General features: G+C 39.7%; 1 protein-coding gene across 7 annotated transcripts; it reads right to left on the reverse strand.

Annotated features, from left to right (window-relative positions):
- Positions 1-168: 168 nt before the first annotated feature.
- Positions 169-21,069, reverse strand: kdm5c (lysine (K)-specific demethylase 5C). Of its 7 annotated transcripts, none has more exons than XM_053503654.1 (28): positions 20,454-21,069; positions 16,971-17,121; positions 16,594-16,671; positions 15,419-15,541; positions 14,967-15,137; positions 13,875-14,009; positions 12,316-12,372; positions 11,471-11,591; positions 10,712-10,971; positions 8,741-8,899; positions 8,427-8,546; positions 8,041-8,199; positions 7,543-7,724; positions 7,121-7,283; positions 6,769-6,888; positions 6,398-6,592; positions 6,083-6,264; positions 5,870-5,994; positions 5,443-5,675; positions 4,877-5,259; positions 4,622-4,760; positions 4,086-4,265; positions 3,745-3,867; positions 2,377-3,138; positions 2,182-2,230; positions 1,896-2,095; positions 1,581-1,745; positions 169-1,197 (listed from the first exon to the last, which is right to left on the reverse strand). In XM_053503654.1, coding segments are annotated over exons 1-28 (4,746 nt in total). In that variant the 5' UTR covers positions 20,456-21,069; the 3' UTR covers positions 169-1,188. The 7 variants fall into 7 exon arrangements, with proteins under 7 accessions (XP_053359629.1, XP_053359627.1, XP_053359631.1 ...); XM_053503652.1 differs by having other exon boundaries at positions 4,086-4,268; XM_053503656.1 differs by having other exon boundaries at positions 10,712-10,956; positions 20,454-21,068.
- Positions 21,070-21,808: the final 739 nt, after the last annotated feature.

The following is a 21,808-nucleotide window of genomic DNA, read 5'->3' on the forward strand; positions in this document are numbered from 1 at the left end:
CGGGTTGTTCTTTACAGGGTGAGCTGAACCATCAATTATATGCTAGCAAGACTGTTAATGATACTTCAGGAAATGCAGTAGTTATTGTTACAACATTCCTTCATCCTAAAGACGTCTCTCTGTGCCAGAAAAGTCCATATTACACAAAATCACACATCCACAGCTTCCTAAAACAATTCTAAACTTTTATTCTCTAACAAAAGTGAAGAAACAAAGGCAACATGGAAATGAAAATGTTTAGACACAAACTCACAAGTTGCTTGTCTGCAATACCAATAATAATAATAATAATAATAATAATAATAATAATAATGATAATTATGTATTCAATAGAAATGATGACAAAAAACAAAATGAAACTAAGTGAGTTACACTTAGGTGTTTGTACAGTTCCTTGGACTTGGGGGATGGCAGCGAGAGAGAAGAAAAAAGTAGCAACAAAACAGTTAAAAAAAACAACCCAATTTAAAGTCAGTAGACAGAAGAGGGTAATTATACAGTGACCTATTTGGGGAAAGTAGCACCAAAACTCAAATGCCGTTTTTCCCCCTCCCCGATCCATTTTCCCCCTTATTTTTTAATTTTTTTTACCTTTTTTTTAACTAGTTCATCAAAACAGAGTCTCTCAACAGCCTCAACAAAACACGAGACTCGGTACATAAAAAATACAGGTCATTTTCACGGCATCTGGGCCACGCTCCTTTTCCTATGTCCAGCACTACCGAACCATTGTGTGTGCGAGTGTGGCTGAACTATGTCACATTATGTAGGTGAACAAGTTGGCGGTCAGGGAGTTCAGAACTGTGTGGTACAGTTTAATGCTACAGACAGACAGACAGCAGGGCTCAAGTGTAAGTTTTCTGAGTCGTCGTGAGCAGATCGGCACACAACATGACAATGGAGGAACACAAGAAGTCGGAGTGAAAAAGGACAGACGTGATGCTAATGCCACACCATCCAGAAACAAGCCGGGGAGTGCAGTGCCCAACAACGGGCGCCACTGACAGGGAGTGAGTGTGTGCAAATAGTATAAAGAAAGGAGCGGTGTGTGAGCTTATTAAGTCAAACGTCCATGAAATCTCCTCTACTCTCTGGGTAAATGTTTTTTTTTTCCCGGCCCAGGTGGCTTTAGAACTGATATTCCGTGGGTCACGTTCTGTGATTTTCACCTTTACAAGTTCCAACACATCACAAGACCTGGAGAGGAAGAAAAAGAGAGTGAATACTCTTAAGTAGACTTTTAAAGTGCTCACTACATAGGCTATATCATAACGGCATATTTGTACAGTAAAACGTTCTTTTTACTACTATGTTATACACATCAGACAAAGGGCCATTTGAGTATTAATAAATAAATATGAATGATGATCACTTTCCAATCTACAAAATCTACAGCCATGTTCAACAGTGAAATTAATATAATTTCCAATACAATATGAAACAGGAATTTTTGTATTGAACAGCTGTTTCCCTGTAAGAAAACTACTTGGTGAGGAGAATCATGGTCATGTGGTTTGATAAGCTGACCATTAGATTGAGGCTATTTCATTGTGATGAGTGCTATTTAAAAAGAGCCATGCCTCTCTCTGTAGCTGTACAGGCGTGTGGTTGACCGGTCGTGTCTTCTTTGACTCTGAGGCCTCTGTGGATTTTGATCCTCCTTCAGGTCTTTGACTTTTCCTTTTCCTCTTAGAGTCCTTTGTCCTACTGCCACGACCGGAGCGCTTCTGGTCCTGCAACTCGATCTGACAGATGAAGATAGAAATCAGTTAAACCATCCTATTAAGCCAAAAAAAATAAATCCACACTAATACACATCACAATCATAAATCTGACCATAAACTTTGCAGTTGGCTGTTGTGCAAAACCCCTGTTTGTGCGTTCTGTCCTCTAACCTGTATAAGTGTGTATAGGGCCTGGCGTGGTGGCGGAGATGCTGCTTGTAAGAGCCTGTAGATGGTGTGCGTCTGATCGAGAGTCACCTCCAACAGGTCGCCTTCTAGCTGCAGCTCCTCTAACTGAGCTCTAGTTGAAGCGGCCAGTTCAATTACTGACCCTTTGAGATACGGGATCAATGGCACCAGAGACTCCACCCCTAATAAAGGCAAGTGAAAAGAAATTTAAAGGCCATGTTGCAAATGTTTCGAAAAATCTAAGAGACAACTTATTTACAGTACTAACCTGTTACATTGTCAATGTCTGGCTTCTTAATGCCACTTTCACCGCCAGACTGCGAAAAATAATCAAGTTACCATTTGGACATTTTTACAGTATATCTATAAGTAAATGGAAACTGTACTGGAAAGATGTTCTCTGAGAAGACAATGTTTTAGGCAAAGCTAGTCCCTCACCTAGACCGAGAAACCTAATCCTTACCTGGATTCCATTAGCAACTTTCTCTCTCTTGCTGTTGGCTGCATCACTTTCCTCGGTCAGATCGATCACACCATCCTCTGGCTCCTCGGAGTCCGACAGTACAATAACATCCTCCGTTTTCCCTTTCTTGTCCTGCTTCTTCTTCTCTTCCTTCTCGCTGCTCTTTTTTTCTTTTAGTTCCTGCAGCCTCTGTAGCGCCCCCTGCAGCTCAGGGGAATCCAGGGCTTGTTTGGCTCGGCCTTGCCAGTTAATAGCTCTCTCTGTGAGACACTGCAAGGCCTCGCCCTCAGGCAGTCGAACGGGCAGTTTCTGTAACGCCACTAACAATGCTAGAATGATTTCTAGCCGTGGACGCCGCGTTCTCTGGCACCGTGGGCACAGGAATCGTGTGTCCCAGTCCCACCAACAGAGTGGGTTAACAAGTGGCACATCAACGGGGCCCAGAACAGAAGGGAAGGGCACGCAGCCTCCATGAAACCAGTCTCTGCACAGATGACAGCGGTAGAGTAGAGCGTGGGCCTGGCCACCACACACACACACAGACTGGTTGACTGTATGGGAGCCACCGTTCTGTTGTGTGACGTTTTCTGAGGACAGAGGCTTGTCGGTGTCCTCCGATTTACTCCACCTCTGTTCACGTTTGACATCTGTAGTCTGTGCATCCTTGGGTGCGTTTCCGAGGCCAGGCTTGGCCAGGTTCAGCTTTTGGACGCGCAGCAGAGCCTCTTTCTCATGCTGTTCTCCCTCTTTAAACGCCATTACCTAGACAAGTTTCAAGGTACAGTAATTATTAAAATAAAAACTGCAACATTCGCAAGAGGCAATATGGAACTGTAGAGGTCAATGCATTGGACGAATCTTTTTGGACAACATACAATAGACTTATCGATTTTAAAAGCCTTTTGGGAGACCCATTTGTTTAATTCAGGACAAATAGAATATTCTAGCAGAAAAAGCCTATAATATTTTTGACCCAGGGATGGACTAGATATTTTAGTGCTCTTGCTTTTTTGGGGTCTGGTCAGCTTTGTACAAATCCAGATATAGTTTCAGGAATCATAAAACGATTCTTAGGAGTATTGGAACAATATGTAGTCCCCGTGTCCGTTCGGTGTCCATGATCCATATACAACTTTATACTGGCTTCAACAGGGAATACGCAGGCTATAATTGCCTATAACCATTGGACGTTGTACTAGATAACAAGACTCTTCAAGATACTTTTATATTTCAATTTAGATGAATGCGCACATTTGAGATGCTTTCAGATGAGTTGGCACTGGGGTGACACCTAATTGCTTTATATAGCAGACCTCACACTGAAAACTTAACACAGTTTAAATTACATGCTGTGTGCTTTTAACTCACGATGGCTCCTGGGTCTCTGAGGTCCTGAGCAGTGAGTCCCAAAACGTCAACATCAGAGTCTGCTTCTGAGCTCAGAGAGTCTTCGTCTCTCTTCTTCCTCTTCTCCACACATGGACATAATACCTGTACAGAGTGAGACGCGACACTCGCCCTTATAATACCCTTCACAGTCCCTCAAATACATTTAATCCAGATACTTAACACCAAGTCAGTTAAAAAAAAAAAAACTCCACAGATGATGAGTCTCTGCTTCTCAAGCAGTCATGTGCATTTCCAACCTCACCATTTCACGCATTTTCATCTCTGCGCTGTATTGGTTATCAGAGCTAGCCAGCACATACCTCCAGCAGGCTGTGCTGGCTGTTCTTCTTCAGAAAGGTCTTGCTGGCCTTTTCCCTCCAGGAGTAGGCACTGGCCACCTGTAGCTCGAGTTGCCGCAGCTCCTCCATCCGCACAGGAAGGTCACGGCCAACTGCAACCAGACCCTCCAGGTCATCCAGACATGGGTAGTGCTCTCCATTCTGCTGTGAGATTATAGGGCAAAAAAGGAGAAAAAAAAGGAAAGGAGAGAAATGCACTGGGTAAGACTTTTAACTGGATAAAAGGTGGCTAAGTAGATTTCACTGGTAAAAGTGGAATGGAGAAAGTCAGATAAAGTTCATATCAGTCATTCATTCATATCTTGCACCAACGATATCTGCGCCCCCAAGACTAACATTAATTCCTTAAATGTTTAGTATAGGTCTACATATATACTGCAAGAGCTAGCAAAGTAAAATTTCCAATTTGACACATTGATACCTTACTAAGATGAATTGAAACATGAGCTAATCTGTAACCGAGATTTCATGACATCCTTAAATAAAACCAATCTTGCCTGGATCTCCTCTAGGTCAGTGACCCAGGCACGGGCTCGACTCAGGCAGGCCTGAAGGGCCAAGATGTTGGGTAACTGCACAGGGATCAGCTGAGCCTCGTTCACTATGGCTTCCAGTGTTGAGAGAGGATGCTTCTGCCTGTTTAGATAAATACAGAGGAGTTAATACTCAAGTGAGAGATGCATGTGATTAAGACTTGAAACTTGATTGGGTTTGGGTTATGCAAGCGTGTGTGTGTGTAAATCCCGGTTTACCGGTCTTCGAGGCAGATTTGAGCCTTTTCCTCCCAGCGCTCTGCGATGGTCAAAAGCTCCTGTAGTTCTGCCATGGCGGTCTCGACGCTGACGCTCTGCAGCACGTTGCAGCCAGCCTCCATCAAATTCCTCAGAACAGCCAGAGTCACTTCTCCACCCCCAGGTCCGATCGTCCTGCGCACCTGCTCCAGCCAACGTCTCTGTTCCTGCAGGCCAGACAGGAGCCCACAGGCTGGGACTACAACCGGCAGTGCAGAACCCTCTTCTAAAAGAGCCTGCACGTCCTCTTCGGAGGGCTGCGAGGACTGTTTCCACTCACCACCACTGCTGCTTACAACAGCCTGGGCACGTGACTCAAACTCTCCCACCTTCTGTAGCACAACCTGAAAAGGTCGGGAGAGAGGGAGGGTGAATGTGTGCGATATCTTAGGTTGACTTCTAACTGATGAGAAGATCATTCAGGAGTTTGATTTTTCTCAACCTTGGTTACAGTGGCCAAACAACATTTTAAAACAGAGGCGTTAAAGCACAGGTTTAGGGGGCGGGGGAGGACTCCTCGAACACACCTGCACCTCCGCCAGCTGCTCCATTACACAAGGAAGGTTTAGCATGGTGTCGACCAGAGCCCGGAGCTCCTGGAGGCTCATCTTACTGCTCTGCTTGCTGTTAAGAAGCTCTGTACTTCTGCTCTGGCACCTCTGGACATCATCCATCACAACTATAAGCCGCTGAAGCAGCTCATTGTCTGGAAATTTACGTTCTGCTGCCTCTTCCTTCAGTGCCACCAGATTTTTAATGTCTTAAAAGATGGAAAAAGACAGATCTACCCATCAACTCGCATTCTAAGAATTTGATATAAACTAGTTAAAAATAATAAAATAACAAGGAAATTCCCAGAGTGGCTTAATGATTATCGTTTGAGTACTGAGTAAACTAAATAGATTTTTAATAGGAATACATTAGTAATAAAATAATACAAGCTTCCCAGCTGACCTATTTTGTTGCCCTCCTCCTGCTCGAGAGCTTCTTTTACTCTGTTAGCCCATGAGTCGAAGGACTCAGCTCGAACCTTTAACCGGTACAACATGGCCAATAGCTCGTCCAGAGTATAGCGATACCTGAAATAAAAACAAGATAACGAAATTCAATTTATGTCGGCCACATGACTGCAACCATGTCAGGACAATGCATCTGGTGTGTCTGTACCTGAGGTAGAGTTTGTCTGTGGGACAGGAGCAGAGGTCTTGTGTGTGGTAGAGGCAGACGAGGCGCTCAGTACAGTTTGTGCACGCCAGAGCTGACAGGAAGCAGGTTGTTTTACACTTATCACACTGCCTCTCGTCATCGGGCAACAACTCGAAAGCCTCTCGCTCCGCCTCCGTTATACCCTGGGAATACATTTTTTGCATTAATAGCTTGTTGGCAGCACATTGATTATGTAATGTTAATCTACAGCTGTACTCTGTTTTAAACTTTTAGATTTTTACTGTACATCTGTGCAACTCTCGCAGCACTATTCACCTTCTCCAGCAGGGCCTTGCGGAGTTGCCTCTCCTCTTGGACAATAATGAACATTTCCCTGTGGGTGGCTGCAGCCAGGTTCAGGTCCAGCTTATCCGGGCAGGCGGCCATTTTGCAGGTGAGCTCCTCATGAGAAAACACGCAGTAGCGTCTGAGGTGTCTGTAATGCTCAATACACGACCGACCCAAGGGTAGCTAAATTGAGAAAAAACAAAACCACATCAACTTGATATGCATGAGCATTGTACAAAGGAGACCTTACCTGCATCAGACACTAGTTTTATGAGGATTACAAAAAAGGGCTCAGAGTCTGGATAAAATAAAATAAAATCCACCTCGTTAAGGTATCTGTAGACTTTTTGTTAGCTTACCCAATCCGCAGTGCAGAAGTTGACGGCTTCGGCAAAATTATATCCCTGATTGAAGCCACTGTGATAGGCTCGAGGGAAAGTGATGACAAATTCTCCAGCACACTGATTCGTACGGACCACCTGCCAGTTACAGAGAGCCTAATTACAAACCTAAAACTTACCAATCTCTACCTTCACGTTATATGAAATGCATAATAATCTTGCATCAACCTTTACAGAAGAAACAGACAGTGAGAGCAACACGTTTGCCAAATATTAAATTGCTCACACCGAACACATGCTGTGACAAAAATCTGTGCAAACATTCATACTGAGCCTGGTGTGTGTGTGTGTGTGCGCGCGTGTTACTGACCGGCACACCATGGGCCATGAGTATGTTAGGGTTCATGATCGTGACGAGTTGATGGAGTAGATCTGGCTGGAACTCGAAGAGTTCAGGAGTGAGTTTCTTCATCACTTCCTCCAGGTGTTCTGCTGCTGATGAGGGAACACCATACCACGTCTTGGGCTCCCCCCTGAATTAGAAATTATTTTAAATGTAGTAATTTTCCTCAGGATCTTTGTATTTATAATTTTTTTTTTAAATGATTTTAATATGCATGTATTAAACATGTTAAAATGTGGGCCACCCCAAAGGAGGTGTAATGACCTGAGAACGCAGGGGCAGAAGTTTATCAAGTGGAATGGAACAACAGCGCATATCATTTTTATAAATTATGAAGAGAATAAGATAATAAAGCATCTACATGTTTAATGTGGTTAATGTGACTTTACCAGTGTAAGTAGTTGATGGAATAGCTCCAGTGGTCCTCGATGTGCCAGCAGAAGGCAGAAAACACCATGCCCACATACAACCACGGCACCTTCATGCCCGAGATGTCGGCATTGATGTGGCACAATACTGATTGCTCCAACACTGGCATCACGTTCAGGTTCCAGCCACAACGTGCGTACGCCTGAAACGGTGTCAATTGTTTACTTTAATATAGTTCACCAGATGCGTACAAATAATGAGAGACTCAAGTATAACTTACATTTAAATGTGAAACAAACAGGAACTGAAATGAACTGAATGTGAAAAGAGCAACAGCGAGAGAGAAAGAGAGAGAGAGAGAAAGAGGGAGAGAGAGAGGGAGAGAGAGAGAGAGAGAGAGAGGGAGGGAGGGAGAAAGAGAAAGCAGGAACAAGAGAAACTAAGAGAAAGGATAACAGTCATAAAGAACGAACAGTGAAGCAAGATAAAAGTTTCTGTGAGGGAAAAACGATGCAAACCTCCTCTTCTTCAGTTAAATGTCGCTTGCCATTGTTGACCGGAAAACCGCTCCCAAACTCTTTGGAGTGAATGTCGGCACCATATTCAACAGTCACGTCCTCTTCAATACTGCTGACCAATCGCCAAAACTCTTTTTCAACCAGCTCTGTTGGGACCATCTAATAACATTCATACATCCAGGATTTATTATGGAGCTTAGCAGTAACTCCTGAAAGTCTTTGAGGTTTTTTGTCAGATGTCAGTTATTTATTATTATTATTATTATTATTTTAAATATACACCTATTCCTGATTTGTGAGGACTGAGACTTTGAGAATATGCTGGATTAACCAAATAATTTAATAGTAGTAATAGTTCTTTATTACATTCACGTAAAAGCACTCACATGGACAGGCATGTTGAAGTAATCGGCCTTGAACGTGTCTGCCATCTCACCGAAACTCTGTAACGTATATTCTCGTGTAGCCTGCTCGAAACCGAATGCTTCTGTGGGTTTCTTACATTCCTACAAAAACACACAGCAAATATCTGTTGTCGCATTTCAACTGATAAAATCCTCTTTAAACGCATCCGTTAATTAAAAACCCTTATGTATATTTTAGCCCTTTTCATATGTCATTTTAACTCAAAGCTATAAACAGGAAAATGCTCTTGGGTCATGCTGAATGTAATCTGGCCATTTCCCACGTGTCACCTCACCTCTGCTACACATTTGGGACAGTGCCAGTTGCCCTTGGGAGGGTCTGTGAGGGGAGGCAGAAGGCAGAAAGTGTGGTAATTATCATCGCAACCATCACACAGCAGCAGCTTCTCGTCCTCGTCCCCACGGCCACACATTCGACACACAAATGAGTCCACCTGGGAAAACGAATCGTTCTGGTTTAGTACATTAAAACACCAAGTTGTGCAACTCTCTTCCGCCAGCATGAATTAACTAGAAAAATGGCTCATCACTATTCAAGCAACTGAATCTTATTCTGATATATTGGTCAAAATGCACTACCTGCTTACAATACAAAAACAAAACAGGAACCATGACTGTTGTTGTACTTCTAGTTGAAGTGGCCATGAAATCGCTTGATTCCAGACATTTTCTTTTAAAACAGTAAGTCAGTATTTCAACATGGTATGGTTGACTGACTACTAAAACAGCCAGTAACTGCCACCAAATCTAAACAAACCTGGCTAAATCCATGTGAGATCGCCAGCTTGCCTACTGCAAATCTACATTTTTAGTATCCTAGAGCAAAGGTTTTATTTTCTCATAATAAATTTTTTTTTTTTTAAATATATTCAAGACACTTACTAAGATATTATATTTTTTACAGTGTAAAGTACTGATGCAGCGACTAGATCCAACAATTATGCAATTATCAGTAATGAAACATTACTGATCCAATACTACGCTAATCTACTTTTGGTCCCAAAATTGATTTGCCCCCTCGTGTTAGAGAGGGGTGTTGTTTTTTAACCTTTCTGGTTTCCGACAGATAGACAGAAAGTGAACTGTGGCAACAATAATCAGGTCACCTTAGTTTTTCTGTTTAATGTCAGCAAGAAACGTGAGATTGATTTGATGTCCTAGTTTGCAGTGCTGCTCAAGCTTAAGAGCGCACCTCTTGGTTTATCTTCATCTTATTATTTTTTTGTTCGTCTGACTATTTATGTTTAATGTATAGAAATGGGAAGCCGCGTTATTAACTTTAGGTTGGAATTTTTAACAACATCGTACATAATAATGTATTCACATGCGCTCACATGCGAGATGAAACTGAACTAGTGTCCCTGCATGACAGAAACAGGGCTACCAAAGGTGACTTTTTAAAAAATATTTATTCTTGCCTTTTAAGCATTGACAGATGTGACATCTTTCTTTAAATGTAAAATATTTTTGCATTGTTCATGCTGTGACCTGAGCAGTATTTCTGCAGCACTGTTTGAGTGGTTGCCATGGTACTGAAGAACCACAAAGAAGCCATGAAATCAAAGGGGGGAAATTTCCTGCCTAATTAAATACCGTTACTGTTCATTACAATGAACCAGGTATGTAATAGTCTATGGCTTTTCCAGGAAATAAAACTAATTTTTCCATGTAACATAACAGCCACAGGTATTGTGACATGTATACTTAGATAACGGAATGGAAGTACTTGTGTCCAGTCTAATAAAAAGCAGTGTGCTACAAATAGCACATTTATAGTGTGATGCGAGGGGAAAAAGAAAAAAAAAACTGCTACTGACCAGAGCATTTGACTGGATGCAAATCATATGAGTGAAGGACATGAAGTACAAATATCTGACCAAGTTTCCAAAAAAAAAAAAAAAAAAAAAAAAAAAGGATGTACTGTGTAATATACATTTATTTATATACTAGCTTTTGTGTATTCAACAATGCCAAGAGCATCATACAAAAAGCTCTGAAATATCTGATTTTAATTCATGGCTGCTTTAGGGTAGGAGCTTCCAAAAATAAACTACAAATACAAACTTAAGCTAGAAATAAACTTAAAACAATTTAAATTTAATAATGGACTTCCATAAAAAAACTTTTTTTAATTGCAGTGTGCTCAGACAGAGCTAAATGCTCTCAGACAGTCTCTTGACTCATTACAGTGAGCAGCAACAGTTTGTATGATAATGATAACACCACCCCCAGAAACATGTACTTACAAACTGTGCGTTGCCTAGGTTGCGTCTCAGCCTCATGGTCATCTTGGTGCAGGGTTCATCTTTAATAGGATCTTTTGTATCAACTGCACGGCCCTCGTCCTCTTCCTTTTTCTTCACTTCATCTTTAACAATGAGGTTAGGGGGCGGTGGGGGGATGTCGAGTTCTGACTTTGTGATTAACGTCTCTCCGGTTTCTTCTTTAATGCTTATGTTGTCCTTAACTATTAGGGTCTGGGGAAGTTCATCTGAAAGAAAGACAGCTGGACTGAGTTATGTTACGATGTTGAGTACAAATGTCTCAAAAGTTCACACTCAGCCCAGTTGTTTAGTAGCTCTTCTTAAATTTAATTTAGAAACTACATTAACTGATTAAATGTTTGTTTTGCATTTTATTTCTCAGTAGCTTACATATCTATTAACTTGTACAACTTGTACTAGTGGAGGAACGTGCAGTTTAAGAGTATTTAAATAATTATATTTATTTCTGTTTTTAGTATTTGGGCTTCATTAATTTATGTTGCAGAAATAAATACTTTGAGATTGTGCTGATAGAACTGTTTAAATAAAACTTACTGTTAAAAAAAAGGGAAAAAAAAGGGCATTTTGCGATTAATTATTATTTAATTAAATATTGGCTAACCTGTTTAACTTTTGGAAAAGAAAAATGTGGTAAATGTTTTAACCCCAGCTCTCACTTAAAAATTGTAAAATTAAATCACACATGCAGACTCCTGACTGAAAGACTGTGCCCATATTTACCTTTCTTCCTTGCCTTGTCTCGTGCCACCAGGCCGAGACCCATCATTTTGGGTCCGGCTCCATAGATCTGGAGCTTCTTCAGCTCTGGGTTTTTCTCTATGTCCTCCTCGGTGGGCTCGGGCTGAAGGCAAAATATTAAAACGTTAAAAAAATGTAAACAACGACTGAGACAAATTCTGACACACCGAGTTGAACACTGGTTCTGGGTCAGCTTGGTTGTCTGCTACTATCTACTGCTAACCTGGAGATAAATGTTAAAAAGCCCTGGCTCTTCCATCCAACACACACCAAAACAGCTCATGCCACTGATGTATCTCTTAATATATCTACATATATCACCTGTTATATAATCTCTGAACAAGCTATACACTGACTGCAATGCATGGGAGGCTTGCAGTCATACAATCATCAGAGAGGGTGAACGCAGGAAAAAATAAGCAGCAGCCAAGCTAAAGGAGTAAAAGCGTTAGAGACTAGCAGAAATCCCATACGTGAATGAAGGCAGTGAGCAATATAAAAACAAGGGAATCAAAAAGGACACCACTACCCAAGAAGAAAAAACACAAACAAGCCAGCAAATGTTATAGACACAGCAAAACAAGCACAATATGTTTGTAGTGCTGATTTTTTTTTTAGTAAGATTGCCTTCCAGTAAGATTAGCAGCAAACACATAGGCTTAGATGAGGCGGGAAAGTTTGTGCAAAACTGACCAAGAGCTGCACGTCAGCAGGAGCGAGACACAAGAAAGTGTGTGGAGGAAAGAAAGGTGTTAATGAGTGTTAAGTGGAAACGAAGAGAAAAGAGCAGAAAGAGGAGGAGAGCGAGGGCCAGCGAGAGGCAGTACCGAGGAGCTGTGTTGAGAGCCAGTGGTAAGAGGGTGGTGAGTCGGATCCTCTGGACCCTGCATGGGGAGACAACAACCGTAACAAAACAAGACTCCAGAGACAAAAAGGAGGCGACAAGGAAAACAAAACATTACGGAACTGGACAGAATGGAGACGGAAGAGGAAGAAAACAAGGACAGGGTGTGTGTGTGTGCGAGGGCTTTTTACGGTCACTACGTACACCTAGCATTTTCATTTTAAGGAATACCTACAAATACTTGATACTTTGTTAAATATTTCCACAGACAACAAAATTAAAAGTTACATTTTTATAGGAAATTTATTTATATTTGTGTTCATCTGTACTAATACGTGTCTCTTACTGACTGAATAACTCAAACTTTTACTGAAATTTTTTTTTAAACTAATGCAAGTTATTTGTGACATATTGCAATAATAGCTTTGTTTATTATATAAATGGATACATTTTAACGAACTTATAAGGCGGCAGGGAAAAAAAAGCCAGCGCAATCGCAACACAAGTGCAAGCCATGAAATACAGTATTTTTTTAAAATGGGTGAAGATGAAAATAGCTTCAAGACCTACGATTATCTTTTTTTTTGTTTAAATCAAAGTCCTTTTCCTTTTTTTTTAGAAATATAAACAAGTTACATATACATACATATTACATCTGATTAACATATTAGACTGCTTTGGGATAAGGCTTGGCAAAATGGAAGTGCTTCAGATATGAAATGAGGCAGACAGGGAAATCACAAAAGTTGTGTGTAGAAGCAGTTAACAAAAAAAAAAAAAGCCTGAGAAAGAGGAATAATGCGATCAGGAAAGCAAGAAAAGCAGCAAGATATTTTTTGCATGCTGGGGGACTTATGCTAAAGGCTGATTAGCCGGAAATGCAAGAAAAGAAAAAAAAAAAAAACACAGGAAAGCTGTAGTTTTTAGACGCACTGCATCTGGACCATTCTAGTCTTCCCTTCAGTGGATCTGTTTAAAGGCTTTTTAAGTCGTATTTAAGATTTTAAAAAGTTTGCTTTGTGTAATAGTTACAAGCAAACCCTGTCGGTGTAATTTAAAACACATGCATGTTTGCTGAGGAGTCTACTGTACACATATTTAGGGTTGAAAATGTGAACTTTGTGCAGGGATAAAATTATTGTGCAGAGTATACCTTATCTAAACACTGTAATTATCATAAAAATGCAGTTACACAGGTTTTCATCAGAAAACTGGGTCAACACACCATGATGCGCACCAGGATGCGATTTTTCCTTGACCTAATCATGTTCCCCAGGACATGACATGATATTTTAATGTTCATTTTAAGTGTCCTGTTTTGTTCTACTTCCAGAACTGATTTTGCGGACATACTTTATATGAGCCTCGCTATCACGGATTTTCTTGACAGCAGTGGAACTTCCTGACATTTCTGCTTTGAAAAAGGATCTCAGAAAACTGTAATCCAGTAGGCGGGGCAGTGCTGGCTTTGTGTGTGTCACTGATCTTAAAAACCTGAGTTTCTAATGCTTATCTAAACGACCCAACAGACACAACGCTCACCTCAGACTGCAGGCGGTTGGCACGTCGTCCATAACTGCTGGTCTTTGAAGGCTGGACTGACTGGCGGAGGGGGATGGAGTGGGGTTTGTACTCCTTATCCACGTCCTCACTTACATATGGCCTGGGCTTACATTGCTGCGCACACACATACATACATATTCCTTTTATGCAGTGCTGGTTTAATTTTGAAGACACAGTAGTAGTATTACCTTAACACAACATTTCCATAATAAACATGAGAGAACAGTTCATGCATAGGTAAACTGGCAGAAAGATAGATAAATAGATAAATTAATAAAACAGAAAAGTAGAAAGTAAAAAGTCAAGGAAAATTATGAATAGACAAGATGTGACTGCGACTTCATTTACGTGAAATTTAACTGCACACTCATAAGCCAGTTTAAAAAAAAATGTAAAAAGTCATCTGTTGAATTTTGGAACGAACTAAAATTTTTACGTGTTACCTTGAAGTGTGCGGAATAAATGTGTGAGATTATTAAGTATATTTCATTAACACACTTGAAAGCGCATGTTTAAAAAAATAAATAAAAAGTACAGCGCTAGTTAGTAAATTTTTAGATGAACAAATAGTTTTTTAGACCGCCTGTGAGAACCCCATTAAAAACCCTTTTTTCTTTTTTAAATGTGATGTGTGCACAGACAGACAAAAATTACAAAACATATCTTACGTCCTAACAAATTTTTTTCGAAAATATCTTCAACATACAGACGCCATCTTTACAGTTCGATTATACAAGGTGTCATTTGACATAATTTTAAATATGACTGAGTAACTACATGTCCTAGAAAAAACTACATTAAATAAGCTTCATGTTGAAAAATTAAATCTAAATTCTAACATTCACAATACAGATTTTACAAACTGATTTCACAATGTTTTACAAATGTTCAATATGTGCACCGCCTGTAACACAACACGCGTCACGTCGGTAGTCCAGCTCCTGCCAAACACGCTGTAGCATATCTTGCATAACACTTTCCAGCACCTCAATGATTGAGTTCCTGTAGGTTTTTATATATAGATGATAAAGGGGTAAAAATATGGGGTAAAAATACAAGCAGAATGTGTACCAGCAAGCTAGCACCAGACTGGAACATCTCAAAAGGATAGATAATCCTTTCGTAGTGCGACCGCAGGAGGGAGCCGATATTTTTGCCCGGCGGGTAGCCGAGCTTCTGGGCTACGCGCGCCCATCGCCTCTCCTTACTGACCGTCTCAAAGCCCCCTTCTTCTGTGACGATCTGCAAAATGAATGACAGTAGAATGATCTGATGATGTGTTAAGGTCAAAGCACATTAGAGATCAGTTTCCTCAATTGTTGTTAGACAGGTTGTTTGAATTATTCACATGCATCAGAAATTCCAGATGAAATGCACACCACTGCATATTTCTCATTACAGAGAGGAAGTGTAATGTATGCAGTATTTGGTAAAAAACATTCAGGGAATAATGTCAATAACGAGTCACAATGAAAAGTGGTAGATTTGTGGTAATATTTTCTGTAGCCTAGTCCTGACCATACCTTGGACAAGCCGAACAGATCAAGAATGTGTCGCTCTATGTTGGGGATTTTGAGAGAAGATCCCTGGATTTCCCAGAATTTGGCTATTCGGTCCAGATAATTCAGCTTCACTCTGGTCTCAGCCTGATGATAAACGAAAAAAGAAAAGAAAAAAAAAGTTAACATTATGCGTACTACATGCTCTTTAACCTGCAACGGACAACACACTGCTTTCAGAAAAATTATGTGTGCGCGCAACCAACAATGATTGGTCCGAAGAACCTGTGCCACCATCGCATTTGGTGCACCAGAAAGACAGTGAGCACAAGCATTTAAAGGGAACATACCAATACCGTTATGACCTCATTTTAGAATAGGGGGAATTTTAAGATCTTTAAGATCTTACATACGGCTAATAACTTTGTCATGCAGAAAGTTATTAGCCACATTTCGGCATAATGGCTGAACCGCTTCGCATTATTCTGAATGTCTTGAGATCACACTGGCCCTGCCTGTTTGTTGGCGCTCATATAAAGCCTCTAGGAGTATTTTAAAATCTATTGTGTGCGTTTTGCAAACAACCCAAAATAACTGACTTCCTGTTGAGTATAGCACACGATATGCACTGTGAAAGTTGCTCAGCTCAAAGAGTTTTAAGTGTGTACCCGAGTTCCACATGCGTATATGCAAGTGTGTATGCGCGGATTCCAACCTGTGCGCTGATTTTAATGACTTTTTGAGTATGTTAAGACCTTCAAATAGCCCTGGATGCTTGACAAAAATTTTTTTAGGAGAACAAGAGGACCCTTGGCACTCCATGATGTAATAATAGGGATGATGTCATAGTGCAAACAATAACTGCTAGAGAGCATTAGAGAAATCCAATTATACTATGTGAACAAAATGTTCAAGGACACCAGTTCCAGTTTATTTGAAAGGTGTTCAAAGGGGTGTTGAGGTAAACACATTTAAATTCTTTCACTCCATTCTTGGTAAACCATGACTGCACGGTTTGTGCACAGGAGCATTATCCGGGTGGAACGGGGAGCCTCTTCGTTCCAGTAAAGTGAAACTGCAACTCCCCCATTCCACAGGCAGGATGAGTTAAAAATAAATAAATTAAAAGATTTGTCCTTAAATTTTTGGCCACACAGTGTGGGTCGGTGGTAACAAGTGTAACTTCCATAAGTACAAACCTCTAGTTCATTTAGTCTCTGGATACGGGGTGTAAAATGGAAATTGTCCACCTCCACAGCAAATGGTGGCTGCCAATCCTGTAAACAAACACACACTTTAATAAACTTACAGATACCACAAACATGAGGGCAACACTTAACTAGCGGTGGACCACACCACACCGGACAGCTAAAGAACTGCTCGTATATTTTGAAATCAGTGTGTTTATGTCAAGCTTGAATAAACCTTATTTGCATTCTAAATAAAGGCAGTAGCAGCTTTTAAAATAAGCAGAGATGCCATAATCCTAACCTGAAAGAAGAAATGAAACCACACTAAAAATATCCCTAGTTGTGTTGTTCATTCCAGTCAGTATGAAGTTTACCCAAACGCTTACCGGTGGGGGGCGAATCTTGCATATTCCAGACTTCTCTGCGATTGGACGTATCTTTGCAATGTATCCGAGTGGATCTGCGAACTCCTCCCACGACGGCTCAAACACGGGACATTCTGGAGGTGGAATAAACTCATCCCCAGCCTCCATGGCCCTAAAAGCAATTTCAGAAAGGGTCTGACTAGCAGGTAAACATAAAGCACTTATTAACATCAATATCAATCCACAACGACCATCATTTTAAAACCTTTGTTTTAAAAAAAGACATTTGTGAAATAACTGAACATTTTCTCACATAATATTAAGTTTATACACAAAGCAGGAAATGTTTTATGCTGACCCTGTGTAAAACAAAGTGTAAAATCTATGAGAGAATATTTAGGTATTTATGAAAAAAAAAGTATTTTATTTAAACTAATTCAATAAAAATAATCCAATTCTACTACAATTATGGAAAGTTTTTTGTGCTAGTGTTAATCTAGTCTTATTTTAAGAATTGTTAAAGTCAATGAACGCATGCTGCTTTTTAACATTTAAGACAAAACAAAAAGTCTATTGTGTACAACTTTGGTGTGTCATTCCTAAACAATAGTGTTTATGAACATATGGCGAGCGGTGAGAACAAATTTAGGCTGCGTATTATAAACAACTCAAATAGAGGAGAATAGTTTAGCATATTAAGTTAATAATACAAATTTTCCATTAAGTCCTTATGTTTGATTGGCCCATTTTCTCTTAAAACTACAAAGTAAATGTTAACTCATAGTAACTATGTTTTTTTTCTCATGCCTCACCAAAAGTGAGGGGAGGGGAGGGGAAGACTTCCATGTTGTATTAGCAAAACAGGTCAGTGGGAGCTTCAAGCGCACTAAAGAGGCACTGAATACATAAATTGTTCACCAGTTCCTCTTATCTCAGCTTAAAACAACAGGGAACAAGACGACATTGACAAAAGCAAATAAGGGCAAAACATGTACAGTATAATACTGATTTTGGACTTACAGCGAGACAGTGCCTGAAAACTAATTCGAATCTAATCTAGTTCTGTGTTTTATACACAATAACAGAACAGGTCATCTTGTCAGCAGGACATTACATCATTCAGTTTTCCTGTGTTTGTTTAAGCTAGTAACAAATGCAAACAAAAATCCAAGTTCTAATTCATTGAGATTTACTTATCTTAAAATGCATCACTTGTAATCTTAAAACTATCAGTTATTTAAATCCATTTGTTTTGATAAACATTCATCCTCATAGAATGCCACTATATAAACTTACAATCTAGCTATTTTTATGGAATCAATAAGACTAATTTATGGTATTATGCTTAACTAGAGGGTACCCGCAGCACCACCTGTGCGAAGATCCTGACGCCTGCATGCTACTACCATTACCTGCAAATGGTATTGTTACCCGCTCCTCCACTGTTTCAATGTTTACTTCTGCCTGTCGTATGAACTGCCTACTGTTACATTCTAAGAGGAATGCCTTTGACACTTAAAGTATGACATAAGTTGATGACGCTGCCTACTGTTACATTCAGTAAGGAAAGCCTGTGACACACCTATGAAGGAACGTCCTGTGCATGCAAACACCGGCCGCTGCCCACAGAGGATTTTAATTTGATATACATTTAAGTGGTGTGTGTGAATCAACATTTAACCGAAGCGGTTTCTGGCTTCGCTATCGTCTCAAAATCAGCATACAGGATGAGCAATATAATTACTATAAACATTCAATAAATGAACGTTTGCCTTATTTGTAGGTGTGGCAAGAGTCCACTCTATCTAGATTATTAAACTGAATTTAAAATTGTTAAATAAAATAATTTAAAGTATAAAGTTCAACTAGAAGTATACATGGTTAAAAGGATGAGAATATGTTGAAACGATGAGATAAAATTAAGTAACTAACGAGATACGTCGTTCAAGCGGTTAGCGATATGTCGTTGGTCTACCAGCTGTTCCCGTTAAGGGGACACATGGCACAGGTTTTACAGCAGACGCCCTTCCTGACGCAACTCTCCCATTTTATCTGGACGTGGGACCGGCACTGCATCCAGTAACTGGGGTTTGGACATGTGCCGAATATCGAAGCTGGGTTTTACACGTGGTAGTTATTAATATACTATGTTAAAATAACAATGTAAAGTTAAAATTACAAGATGATGTCCCAATTGAGTTACGGTTAATAACGTAAGTTACAACATTGAATTACTAATACTATTGGGATACTGAAACAAATAAATTACTAACTTAACTGTTTGAACAGTGAAATAAACACAAATTAGAAATAACATCATTAAAAATAATTAAAATAATTAAAAGTAAAGTAAATAATGAGATAGTAAAAAAATAAAAAAGATACAGATTTAACTGTTGGAACGTTAAAATAAAAATAACTAGAAACAACACTATAAAAAGTAAGAAGATATTAAGCTAAATAATGAGAACAAAATACTAACTTAACTGGACGTTGAAATAAAGCAAATTAGAAATAACTCAACATCAAAACTAATGAGATAGTATATTATATAAGCTAAATAATGAAAAACTGAATCGAAATAAAATACTACCCCAAAACAAATATTACAGAAATAACACTATAAAACAGAAAAGGCTAAATAATGGAAGCATTAAAACTGAGATAATGTCAAACTAACTTAAAGATGCTATGCTAAAATACACGATATTTAACGTTAGTTAAAATACGAATTTAGCGTGTTGAATGAAGCATATTAAGGTAAATTATTGTGTACTATACTGAAGTAGCAAAATAGTAAATGACACTAAACAACACTAACGTCAAATAACGAGTTTATGACAAAAGATCATATGCTAAAATGATGCTAGCTTAGCTCGCGCTAGCTCGGCACACAGCGGATATTTAGACTAATCATATTGTCATCAACTTGTGACAACAATAAAAGTCAGACCATGTTCTTTAACACCTGTTAAAGCAGAAAATATTCAACTAAACCAGTTAGCTCTTACTAATTAGGCTTAACTCGCCTTAATTGTGATAAAGGGAGTCATTAGCCACTCTGGCTAGTTATCAAAACATTAGCTTGTTAGATAACACCATGGCTTCAAGCAGCCTGGATCAGAGCTCAATGAGACACAAATAAATTAAACCATTATCACAACTGAAACTTAATAAAGTTTATGAGGTCGTGTTAAATTATTACAGATGTCATTGTTGTTAGGGAAAGTGTACATATTGATAAATGTACATACTTGTCTGAAAAAAGTGTGTTTTTAAAAATTAAACCTAGCATAGTTAGGTAAACTATTAATTCAGCGAATGTTTAGCAAACCTCTCAAGAAAAGACATCGTACAGGTATCAAATGAGAAATCTAACAGCATGTTTTCAAACAGTAGATGATGTGCAGGCCATTGTTAAGAGCAAGAGCAATCACGAAGCTAGAGCTAACGAGTAAACTTAAGGTTAGATTGCTGAAACATTAGTTGGCCACATGATCTTACATTCCGCCACTTGGTGTATGCGTGCTCTTCAAACACGCTCTGCTTCAGCTTCTGGTGAATATTAAGCCAAGGCTTATAGAGGAGAAAGTCCTGTGTCTGTGAGTGTGTGTGTGCGTGAGTGTGTCTGATCACAGGCTCTATTGTTCGCCAGTGGGTCAGTCTCTCTGGGTGGCTGCACCTCTGCGGCCTGCGCTGTCTCTCAGCCCATCCCAGCGCTTCGACACTCCGCGACTCTCAGCGCCGAATTCTCGGTCAACACTTATTATCCGTTTGTCGCAAAGAAACCGGAAGTGTCACCAAATGTTGGCACTTTGTTATGATTTGACCTGAAAAAGTAAACAGGCACCAAGGCGTCTTACTAGTCACCAGCTTTTCTTGAACTATCCCCCGCTCGTCCTGTCCAAGCTAAACGCCATTTTGGTTTTCATCACGGACTAAGCACAACCCTCAACATCCACACTCCGGGCTTCGACTGCTTTCCTTCCACATAACATAGTTCTTGAACTTACCCCTTTAAAACCGGACCAGTTAACCGGAACTGTCTGTTTTTGTGTTAATATAATAATACCCAAAGATGTAGGATTAAAAACGCACTTGAGATGTTCACGATATCGATTAAGACGTAGGCTGGAGTTAATCAAACAGCGCAGGTAGACCTACGGAGGTGACGCGGAGGAATACTAAGAAGGATTTCACACGGTCGCCTCCGGGAAGGAGTTCCGGCAAGCAGCGTTTGCGCAGACGACCAGCGCTTGCACCCTTCAGTACTACACACACACACATCCACAAGTACACAAGATAACATTATTCATTGTAATACACACGGTTCTTTTAGAGTAGTATGCGGCAATTATCTGTAGAATATAGTTATCATGTGGCATACTTACTATAATGAGATGGCTATTTAAAAATGGTAGAACAAAATCATTTAAATTAACATAACAGACACAATACCTATATATGGTCAGAAAATATAGTACTTTCACTCATGAAATAGATTTTATTACTTTAATGTTCAGTATTTAATTGTAGCTTTTTTAAGGCCAAGTTCAAAGTAGGACCATGTACTTTTTCATCTAAAGACATTCTGTTTGTTTGTGGGACAGACAGTGTTTGCACAGGTAGGTAATGTGTCACAGGCGTTCCAAAAAAATATATTTAAAACTTCAAGGTTGTCACTATAATTATACATCAAAGTTGTATTTATCTTGATGTTTTTTCATTAAATAAATAAAATGATACTGCCTATGGGCAGTGTCATTCAATGTAACAATAGATAGCATCATCATAACTTTTTCTTATACTGTGATATAACATTGAAGGAGCGGCAGCAATTTGACTACACACTCCACTCG

Source organism: Clarias gariepinus, chromosome 9 (genome assembly GCF_024256425.1).
Source record: "Clarias gariepinus isolate MV-2021 ecotype Netherlands chromosome 9, CGAR_prim_01v2, whole genome shotgun sequence".
NCBI classification, from domain to species: domain Eukaryota; kingdom Metazoa; phylum Chordata; class Actinopteri; order Siluriformes; family Clariidae; genus Clarias; species Clarias gariepinus.

Bases quoted from the DNA above. Each gene is read 5' to 3' on its own strand.
- kdm5c (XM_053503652.1), bottom strand. The intron at 15,542-16,593 runs GTTTGTACTTAT...GTTTATCATCAG, and splicing joins AGAGACTAAATGAACTAGAG to GCTGAGACCAGAGTGAAGCT. The intron at 2,096-2,181 runs GTTAGTACTGTA...TGCCTTTATTAG, and splicing joins AGACATTGACAATGTAACAG to GGGTGGAGTCTCTGGTGCCA.